We start from the raw sequence: 11,803 nt of genomic DNA on the forward strand, positions 1-11,803 counted from the left end.
GTAAATTGCCAAAAACGTCCCTGAGGTTTGGGCATGTTGGTCATTTTCATCCAAAATAACTTTTTTGTACAATATAGTCTTTCACTTTTGGGATTTTTTGCCATTTTCATCCAAACATCTAATTTGATTTATTTTTTCTATTAAAATTTGGATGAAAATGGCAAAAAAATCTCAAATCTCAGGGGTGGCCAAAAAAAAAAAGTCAGACGATTGGATAAAAATAACAAAAAATCCCAAAAATGAAGGACTATATATATGATACAAAAAATTGTTTTAGATGAAAATGACAAACATGCCCAAAATTCAGGGACGATTTTGGTAATTTACTCTAAAAATAATTGCTATTGTAGTAGTTGAGGGCGGTTCATTTCGGTTTTCAGCGGCTCAACTTTTTTCTACACACGTCGCCCGTAAACCTTCATGTCTCCTTGAGTTAAATGCTTGGTTGGTCCCTGTGGTTTGCAAAAATTGCAGACTTGGTCCTAGTGGTTTACTAATTACATGTGTGGTACCAAAACTTGTAAAAAATGAACTCGCTTGGTCACCAACCTTAACATCAGTTAAATATCTATGTTAAAACACCCTATGTACTTGGCACATGATATGGTAGTTTGGTACTTTCAGTCCAACCCATTATAAAAAGAGTTAAATACCAACCCCACCTCCTTCTTCTTCCCCAAATCACCACCACAATCTCACCTCCTCCACACCACCACTGAACTTCCACTCCCCACCTCCAATCGAACTGAAAACCTAGAGTAGAAGTTTAACATATCAATATAATAATAATAATAATAATAATAATAATAATAATAATAATAATAATAATAATAATAATAATAATAATAATAATAATAATACATAAAACGTTTGCAGATTGTGATGAGTAGCATAATGGTGAATTGTTTTCGAAAAGGAAACCTATGTAATGTCGGTCGGATCAAATAGGTCGGCTATTAATACTACAACCTTCTAATCTTGGCTTCTCACATATATCTACTGGTTAGCAAGCAATTATCTTTTTATTTCATACGTTTATCATCAGCAAATAAACAAAACTGTTTGGCAGAGAAATAAGGAGGGAAAAAATAGAGGGTGTATCGAAATCACAAAATTCCGTTCATCGAGCCAATGAAACACGAGTTGCAAAAGTAAAGTAAAAACTTACGTACCAATCTGAAAGGGTCAAAATGGAGATTTACGATCCGTCGAAATTCATCGTCTCCAATCGCCAGAAAACAAAATCAGCGCCGGTGTGTTTTCAGTTCGATTGGAGGTGGGGAGTGGAAGTTCAGTGGTGGTGTGGAGGAGATGAGATGGTGGTGGTGGTGTGGTTGTCGCTTAACACACCCTGGCGCCACAACATTTCTGAAATCGATCACAAGGTACGCAACTCTTGATTCAAAACAGTCATTGGTAGCATAAATCGCGATTAGGGGACCACAATCATCAGTTCAAACGACGGATTTGGTCGTTAGGGTTTCATCGCTTCCAATTTTTTTTTTTTCTGTTTATTTCAGATCGTTAATGTTCTTACTATCTCAGGTTATTGATTTCTACTATCAAACTCATATTTTTTACAATTTTGGGTATTTTGGTTCTTTATTTACGTTTTTATTGGTTGCCTATTGCTTAGATTTTTGGGTTTTTCGATTTTCAGTTAAGGCTTAGTGGAGATAAAACATTAGTTGCAGAAGATCCTTAAGAGAAAGACATTTCAACTTGAAAGTCCTAAGACTAGAGGGTATGGAGAGCCCCATCCTCAAGAGGATGGGTCGCCACGTCACCGCCACGTAGGAAAGGCTTGAGGGTGATGGACTAGGGGGTGGGAGATGAACCTCTTTATATATATATATGTATGTATGTATGTATAGGTATATGTGAGAGAAGGAGAGAGGAGGTGGGGGAGTCGAGTTCGGCTGGTGGGAGCCGAAGTTGCCGGGCTTGGGGCGGCGACGGGCATGGGGGGTGGGGAGTTTGGGGCGGCGGCGGGAGGACGGGCCTCAGCCGACCCTCCATACCGCTTAGTCTAAGTGAGAGGAGACCACCGGACAAAGGTCATATGGTTGGTAGTGGTAGCTTTTCTTTTACTGCTTATTGCTTTACAGATTAATTTAAAACATCACCATGTGTAGTAGTAATAGTTAAATCAAAATATCTGAATAACTTCAATAGTAGAGGGAATTCCAATTTACTGAGAGAGAAATTATTATGTTTTTTTTTTTTTTGGTGAAGGAGAACAATCTAATCTACACCTATGTGGGTACAAGAAGCCAAAGAAAGTGCATGATTCCGATTTAGATTTACCTGGTTAGTGTTCATTGATCACTTATTTCTATGTTCTTACACATTTTATGTTAGATATAAAATTAGTGCTCAATTCAGCTATGTATGCATTTGTTTATGATAAGTGAATTTGCATATTTAAGAAGAATACAATTTATTTTTATTAGTTTAGGTCTCAGCTTGACTGAAATGTTGAAAATTTGCTCGGCTAAGTTGCAAAATTCATGGTTACGCACGACAATGCAAATGCTATTTTGAATTACTGTACCATTTGTTAAAAGTTGCAGAATGGTTTGTAGAATTTACTGTATCAATTTGCAAAGTGGTGGTGGCGATTGAACTCTTCACTTCGTCATTGCTCGTTTCACCATTCGTGCTTTGTCTTGAAGAGTTGCAGGTGATGCTCGCTCTTGGCTTAACTCCGTTGAAGATATCTTATGTGGCATGCTAGGTAGTTAAGGACATACTCTAGGAATAGAAAAGCATGTACAGGAAATTCATCTAAAAAGTATTGGAACCCAATTATGATTGGCCGGTAAGTTGTTGCAACTTAGCTTCTTTTACTTTCCTTCATTGAGTGCTATTAAGTTTCAAATGGTTTGGAATGCTCGGATGTTCTTGAAACCACAATTATGACTGCATAGGTTGTCTTCAGTTTTCAAAACTTCTGTTATGACTAGATTTAGAGAAGTTTGAAGATAGTTGAAGGTGAAACTCTAGACTAACTACATCAGTGAACAGAACCATACTGGAGTTATGGGCCAATTTTGTATACTTACTTTTGAGTCTTCTTTAGAATCGAGTTATTTGTTTCAACTTCCAAGTGAGAATTCTAGCCTTTAATGATGAGCATTTGGTACCGGGTACCGGTACCGAATCATACCGGGTATATTCGGTATCGGTACTCATTTTCCCCGTTTTTCGGTACCGGTATTTACGGGTAAAATACCGGCATCAGTACTAATTTTCCCCGTATTTCGGTACCGGTACTTTCAGTACCAAACTGGTACCATGCTCATCCTTAGCCTCTATTCATTATCCTATTACCAAGAAAATGATTCTGCATGAGAACAATAAGAACTTTTAGGGATTTATGTTCATATATTATTTGATTATTATATTACATAGTAAGTTAAACGTTTGATTTTTTTGTGGTTAATTGGCAGGTGTATTAATTATTAAAAATTACCAATCTTCTCTTGGGGTTTAGCATTTGCAATGTGTGCTGGTGTTTTAGTTTTGGGTAAATTACACTTTTCGTCCTTTATGTTGTATCGGATTGTAGTGGATAACTTTTAACTTCAATAATTACAGCCACAATCATTTATTTGGATAACTCATTACGTATTTCATCTTTTAGCACTAACCAGGTTAAATATTAGAGCTAAGTCTAGTCACATGAGGGTGTGACACTGGTGATGTATCATGTGGCTGTGATGATGTATTATGTGGCAGTCTTTGTTCGTCTCACTCCGATGTTTCCGCCATCGGTTGGGGTGTGACAATGGTGATGTATTATGTGGCAGTGATGTCGGGCTTATGCAACGGTTGTATTATTTGAGAGAGAGAGAGTGTGTGTGTGTGTGTGTGTGTTTAATGAGGATGAAATAAGGTACAGCAATTATATATCTGTTGACCTTTTGATTTTATTTAGAGTAAATTACAATTTTGTCATTTATGTTTACATCAAATTTCAGGCGCTGTCCTTTAGCGCAAAAATTGACAGGCGGTGTCCTCAGGGCCGACTCAAGGGGGAGTGAAATAAAGCACGAGCTTTAGGCCTCCATTTTCATAGGGCCTCAAATCCTAAGAAAATATATTATATGTTGGTAATTTTGGCTTTGAGATTGTTAACATTGAGGTTTATGATCTATAATTATGCGTATACAAAGATGATATATGAATAATAGGATCCATAACAGTTTTTTTGGTTTACAAAAAGGGCCCTAATTTTACTATCCGCTTTAGGCCGAGAAAAAATTAGAAAATTTTGAGCCGGCCCTGGGTGTCCTTTACTTTTAAAATCTTGCACATTTTGTTCTTTATGCCAAACCCAGTTAGATTTTTTTATTAAATCTAGTCATGTGTAAGGCACATGAGGGTACTATTGTAATTTCACCATTCAAGGGGCTATTGTGTAAGTAATATATAGATTTGAACTATTTTATAAAAATAGAAAAGATATTAAACCCTCTGGGCACTCTCTCTCTCTCTTAACTTTCTCTCCCTCTTTCTTCTCTCTCTAACACAACGATCCAACATATAAAACCTCCATTTCGTCCGGTAAACCATCTTTTATGTGTTTTTTTAATTGAGATGTAAAGTTAATTGTTATTATTGTTAATTGATAATGGTGGATTGGTCTTGTAGGTGTTTACTGAAATTAGGGTTTTTGATTGGATATTTTTGGGGGTTTTGTGAGGAGGATAGTAAAGATGCAATCGAGGTCGTATACGAATCTGTTAGAGTTGGCTTCAGGGAATTTCCCTGTAATGGTCTTGAAATCTTGAAGATTAGCAATGGAGCTCGAAGCTTAGATGGGGTTAACGGGGTCGAGAATCTGGGTATTCGTCAGGCAAAAATGTCAAAAAAGATCGGTGTCGTGATAGCTGCTGTTCTTGGAGCCGCTGTGGTGTTGGGTCTTTTGGGTTTGTGTTATTGTTGTGTCAGCCACGATATTTCTAACGTTTTGGCAATGACTGTTGATGTATTCATACGTGGAAACCATGAAGGCAACTGTGTTCGCCATTAAGGGCTGGTTTAAGCTTGCATTTTTATCACACGGTACATTGCAACAAACACAATTCACCCAGCCAAAAAACCATACAGTTACACACCCAAACCTTCAAGTTAAAAAATAAGCCACCTATCCCATGTCAGGTCTCTTGCTTTTGCGTGATTTAACCACAGAAACGCAAGAGCCTTACTGTCATACATGATCCTTCCGAAGCTCGCTTGTTCTTGCTCGAGGTTGTAAACAATTTAAGATAAATATCCTCCTGTAAATTGTTCACTCTAGCTAGTGTCTGTAGATATTAATGAATTTAGTTGTTATACAAGATCTAAATTATAAATCAGTCATTGAAACATTGGTGAAGGGTGGTGGTGGTGGTGGTGGTGGAGGATGGTGGTGATAGGTGGTTGCTAATTTCAGATATATATATATATATATATATATATATATATATATATATAGGACAAAGATCCGTTAGGAACCACCCCTTATTGCGAGAACCGCGAGAACCAGTGTGAACACAAACAGTAATTCCTAAAAAAATCTAAAAAACACCCAAAAAAATTTTTTTTTATTTTTTTACTATTTTTTTTGAAAAAATCGCTATATTTTGTTAATAAAAAAAATTAAAAAAAAATTCAAAAAATTTTTTTTTTCGAGTAACAGTTATCCATGCACATGTGCATACGTGTCGTTTCTTTGTCAAATTCCGTAATTCATTACAAATAATAGTCAATTGCACTTTCATTTACACTACTACGTGTAATACACTATCTTTTACATTACCAATGTTAGAAATGCACATGTGCATCTATATGTATCAACAGGAAATAAGGTGTTTTGGTACACTACTTTCTCTTTCATCTATCATTCCATCCATAATACACAAGCATGCACATGTGCATTTCTGTCATTTCTTTGACAAATTCCGTAATTCATTACATATATTAGACAATTGCACTTTCATTTACACTACCATATGTAATACACTACTTTTTACATTACCAATATTAGAAATGCACATGTGCATTATATGTATCAACATGAAAATAAGGTGTTTTGGTACACCACTTTGAATACACTTTCCCTTTCATCTATCATACCATCCATAATACACTACCATTACATCCTACCATCCATAATACAATACCATTACCTCCTACCATCCATAATACAATACCATTAACAATGTTTTCACTTTATTACATGTATGTAAACACCATTTATACCATCCAATCAACATATTACATAAAAAATTGACAACTATAACCAAACCATCAACCACTAGATATAACTAACCAAAAAACATGTATATGGGTCTACTTCTCCATTCAAAATCACAAACTTTTTGTATCAAAACACGTTATATCATGGTTATACCTAATTATGCACATGTGCATTTTGAATATTGGTAATGTAAAAAGTAGTGTATTACTAATGGTATTGTAAATTAAAGTGCAATTGTCTATTCCTGATAATGTATTACCGAATTTGTTGAAGTAATGATACATATGCACATGTGCATGGATAACTGTTACTCGAAAAAAAAAGTTTTTTTTTTTTTTTTATGGAACGAAATATAGCGATTTTTTGTTAAAAAATATTAAAAAAAATAAAAAAAAAATTTTGAGTGCTTTTTTGATTTTTTTTAGATTTTATTTTGTGTTCACATTGGTTCTCGCGGTTCTCGCAATATGGGTGGTTCTCGCATGAACCTTACCCTATATATATATATATAGAGAGAGGATCCTGTACAAAGTCCTACTTTTGTGAGAAGGGTGATAAATAATGTGGTGATGACAAGTGTCCTATATCTAAATTAATTCAAAAGGGCGAATTAGTAATTTTCTATTTCTTTCAATTAATTGATTAAAAGATAACCGCCCAAAATAACCGCCACCCTTTATTATAGGAATTCGAATTTAGGAATTAATCTACGAATTTGTGTAGTGTTATATAATTCTGTAGTGCAACAACCATTCAGAACTGTATAGTGTTATATATTTTTTATATGGTATTATATAGTGTTACTTGGTGTTATATGGTGTTATAATATGGTTTTTGGTGTTATATAATTCTGTAGTGTTATATAATTCTGTAGCGCAACCATCAAAAAACACTATATAACACCATAAATTATTAATTCTGTAGTGCAACTACCATTCAGAACTGTATAGTGTTATATATTTTTTATATAGTGTTACATGGTGTTATATAGTGTTCTTTGGTTATATAGTGTTAGATGATGGATGCATAGTGTTATATTTTTCTGGTAGCATGTTTATGATAGATGTATAGTGTTATATATTGTTATATAGTGTTATATGATAGATGTATAGTTTTATATGATGGATGTATAGTGTTATACGTTTCTTGCAGCAGTTACATATTTTTGTATTTTTAGAATTGAGGATCGATATAATTTAGCAATTAAATTTGAATAGCTAGTTTTTAGGAGATTAATGGGGGTTTTGGTTGTGTAGGATACGGTTACCATATTTGAAACATTGGAAAAGACACTATTGCCCTTCAATTTTACATAAGGTCCTTCTAATTAAAACACAATTTACATTTTTATACCCTATTGATCTCAACCATTAGATCAAATATCCAATGGTTTAAAACACTTCTTACCCTTCTCACATTTTAGACACTTTTTACCATATCTCTACCCTATATATATATATATATATATATATATATATATATATATATATATATACATATATGGTTATAAAAATAATATTATAAATTATTTTGTTTTATTTTTACATAATAGCCCCTTGATATAATTTATCTTACACAGTAGCCCTTGGGAGGTGAAATTACAATAGTACCCTCATGTGCTTTGCACATGACTAGATTTAACCAAAAAATCTAACTGGGTTTGGCCTAAAGGACAAAACGTGCAAGATTTTAAAAGGTAAAGGACACCACCTGTCAACTTTTACGCTAAAGGACAGCGCCTGAAATTTGATGTAAACATAAAGGACAAAACTTGTAATTTACTCTAAATAAAATCAAAAGGTCAACAGATATATAATTACTGTACCTTATTTCATCCTCATTAAACACACACACACTCTCTCTCTCTCTCTCTCTCAAATAATACAACCGTTGCATAAGCCTGCCACCACTGCCACATGATACATCACCACTGTCACACCCCAACCGATGGCGGAAACATCGGAGTGAGACGAAGAAAGATTGCTCATCACACAAAACGCTAATTGTGACAATAGAATTAAAGATAAACTGATTTCATTCATGATCAAAAGTGTTACAATACATGGAACTTGGAAATACAACATGTTCAATACAAGAATAACAATACAACAAACAATTACGAAGTTGATACAACAAGTTCATTACCCAAAAAAAAATTTGATACAACAAGTTAAAACTTAAGATGTCTATGTGTGTATCTATGCATTATCACTACTTCAATTTCAAAGCATCTTCATCCTCAACCTGTAACATGTTTAAAATAAAGTTCAATGCAAAAGAAAAGGCGAGTATACAAGTTTTCATGCATACATAGCATAAAAAGAATGAGTTTAAACAATTCCACATGGCAAGCTATTGATACAAGATAAACAATAAAATCGGCATGTGTTCGACTAATCAACCCAATGATGAAACGCAATAAACTCATGACATAACCTCAAGAATACGGGTGGTGCGTTAATCCTATAGCGTTATATATGTCAAGGATAGGCTCGTACGAAGTTAATGATAAGTCTAACACAAAACGTATAACCCCAGGTTTAATGTATCAAGTAATCAAGTATGCAAGCATGTATAAGGAATGTTTGTGCATTTACGAATAAAATTTAAGTGTAAGTTTCATAGATAAACATGTTACACCCCAAAAAGTGGTAAACGAAAAAGGGGGTTCAAGTATACTCACAAAATTGCATATGCTTTCTGATTATCCAAGTGTTGACGAGTCATGGGATGTAGGAGATTGAATGTATACGGTTTGGAGTTCAAGGTATGTTTAGAGTCAAGATTCGGAATTTAAAAGTATATGAAAGTAAATATAGGAGAAAATAACCATCTGTCACATAATACTTATTCTTGACACTACGAAACTCAAAAGAGTTTAAATGTTTTCATGGGTCGAAATGCCCATTAGAATTGTGATGAGTATTATGTCCTTATATGGTGTAACCTACTATTTTGACAAATAACCATTAGGTTATCATCAAAAGTTTGGTTATTATAAGTATTATATATGCTATATAGTTTATATTAGAGTAAACTGCAATTTTACCCCCTGAGGTTAGGGGTCATTGGCATGTCTACCCCCCCCCCCTAAGGAAATAATTGCAATTTTACCCCCCACTGTTTGCTGTTATGTCGCAAGTTTACCCCTGCCATCAGTCAACAGTTATTTGACTGTTATAGGCAGGGGTATTTTGGTAATCTTACCCTATATTTATTATTATTATTATTATTATTATTATTATTATTATTATTATTATTATTATTATTTATAAAATCAAATTATCATCATCATCTTCAAAACCAGATCCATCATCATCATCTTCTAATTACCCAGATCCATTATCATCCACTCCCTCAACCACCGTAACCACTCCTCCTCACCACCTCCCAGAACTCTTCCACCCTCACTCCTCCCTCTCCGGTGTAAGTTTTCCGGCGAAACCCTGGGTGGACCACCAATGATGAAACATTATTCCGCTCAAGCAAACCCAAAACCTCCACTACTTCCTTTAACTTCCCCTCCTTGCACAACACATCAAACTCCTCAATCGTCACGCCGTCTTCGTCCGGTTGAGTACAATTCATCCCATTACTCTGTTAGCTACCCCAAACACTCTGTTGATTACCCATCATGTATGTATTCTGCACATTTCTACCTTGTTCATACAACCTATTTGAAGTATTCTGATTTTCGCTAGAAACCCCATTAGGGTTTTGCTCAAATCGGTCATTATTTCCCCTAAAATACGGATTATTGTTACTAGCATAATTATTAGATTGGGCGTTTTGATAATCAAAGGTCTTGTTAGTAGCTGCAGGATCTAGGGGTCAACCCACCCGAGCTCATTTAAATTCTTACCCATTACCAACACACTTATAATGGCACATTTGCAGGAAATGAACCTGCTGGTAGAAGTAGATCAACCAGGAAATCAACTCAACAATTACATTACAAAACTAAATATAATTATATCCCAAAAAGCAGCCTCGATTCAACAACTCCAATTTCGTTCGATTTTAAATTTCGTTCGATGTGGTAATACTCCTTAATCTTTTTATTTTCGTTTATTAAATTTCATTCGATTTTCGTATAACAATGGTGTTGTGTTTTTTTGTAGGTGCAACAGTTTCAGACATGTGTCAACCTGCTTATAGCTTTTGCCAGCAAATTTTTGAGGATATACTATCTTTAACAGACAACGTAAATGTAAGAAATTTTAAAAGACAAACTCATAAAATTCATAAAGTTAAATAATTCTACAATGATATGTTTTTTTTTTCAGTACTATGATATAAGGAAGAAATGTGATAGGGAGCTTGTGTTATGACTTCTCAAAGTTGGAAAACTTTTTAAGTAAATCATCGGTTAAAAAAGCATTAGGGGTACCAAGCAGTCTAGATTATGTTTCATGTAGTGATTTAGTGTTCCAGTCTATGCTTAATGATTGGATGAGAAATCTTGAAGTTGAGATTCCAGCACTTTTGGAAGACAAGATTCAATTGCTTGTGTATGCAGGAGAATATGATCTTATTCGCAACTGGCTTGGTAAGTTGATTTCTTCCGTTATGAAAAAAGAATCCAACCGTTTTACGTTTAACTGAAATAATAGAATAAAATGCAGGGAATTCGAGATGGGTGCATGCCATGTCATGGTCTGATCAGAAAGATTTTATTTCAGCTTCAAATGTTTCGTTTATAGTCGACGGAAAAGAAGCTGGCATTTTAAAAAATCATGGGCCTTTGACTTTTATTAAGGTTCATAACCCTGGACACATGGTCCCTATGGATCAACCAATGGCTGCATTAAAGATGTTGGAGTTGTGGACCACAGGGAAGCTACTTCCACCCAACAAGGGTGTTGGTGCGGGTGCACCTGTTTGATTGTTTTGTAGATACTCAAGAAAATAAAAATTATAAAAAGCTTCCGTTTCGTTATAAAGATCCATGTACTGTAGAAGATATTTGCATTATATGTGTATATGAAAGCAAGAAAGAAAGATATAAAAAGGTTAAAACTTTACTTGTAATTAGCCAGCAACTGGGCTGATTGGTTTGCTAACCAAAACACCATTTTAGTTTTTGAATTTTACACGCGTTTCTAACATCATACATGTTCAACAAACTTCTGGACTATTTCTAACATTTAACCCTTATTAGATCATGTATTTCCATTCAAGGGTTGAAGAAACAGTGATCTAATCAGAGTATTAATTAGGTGGGTTTATGTTTCTATCATAGAGGTTAATCTTCTTTTAGGTATTTGAGCTCCGACTGCTTAATCAACCTGCAAAACAGAACACCGTTACTCGTTAAGAGGGGAATGTGGGGGTTTCCCTCTTAACCAGGCTCCGGCGTGAGAATAAGCGTCTGCTTTGAGAGTAATTAAATGTAAAGAGTGAGAGCCAAGAGAATAGAATGTTTAACCTGAGGAATGAAGGTCTCTATTTATAGTCGGAGAGGTATAAGAGGTTGTGGGCTGATGGGCCTTGGGCCAGAAACGGACAACAACGAATATGCTCTTTGCCTCGCTGGCCTCGACTGCTTAGCGGCTT

General features: G+C 34.8%; 1 protein-coding gene and 1 long non-coding RNA gene across 3 annotated transcripts; both read left to right on the forward strand.

Annotated features, from left to right (window-relative positions):
• The first annotated feature begins 811 nt into the window (after positions 1-811).
• Positions 812-3,914, forward strand: LOC110885208. Of its 2 annotated transcripts, XR_002561961.2 has the most exons (5): positions 812-1,002; positions 1,070-1,385; positions 2,236-2,310; positions 2,459-2,821; positions 3,453-3,914. It is a non-coding gene; the product is annotated as an uncharacterized LOC110885208 (long non-coding RNA). The 2 variants fall into 2 exon arrangements; XR_002561960.2 differs by having other exon boundaries at positions 812-1,385.
• Positions 3,915-9,674: 5,760 nt separating this feature from the next.
• On the forward strand, positions 9,675-11,132 carry LOC110881918 (serine carboxypeptidase 3-like). Its single transcript, XM_035977153.1, has 6 exons — positions 9,675-9,846; positions 10,145-10,286; positions 10,369-10,457; positions 10,534-10,569; positions 10,682-10,796; positions 10,873-11,132. The coding sequence occupies exons 1-6, from the start codon at positions 9,709-9,711 to the stop codon at positions 11,130-11,132; spliced, it is 780 nt and encodes a 259-aa protein (XP_035833046.1). The 5' UTR covers positions 9,675-9,708.
• Positions 11,133-11,803: the final 671 nt, after the last annotated feature.

The sequence above is a fragment of the Helianthus annuus genome, chromosome 9, assembly GCF_002127325.2.
Source record: "Helianthus annuus cultivar XRQ/B chromosome 9, HanXRQr2.0-SUNRISE, whole genome shotgun sequence".
Classification (NCBI taxonomy): Eukaryota; Viridiplantae; Streptophyta; class Magnoliopsida; order Asterales; family Asteraceae; genus Helianthus; species Helianthus annuus.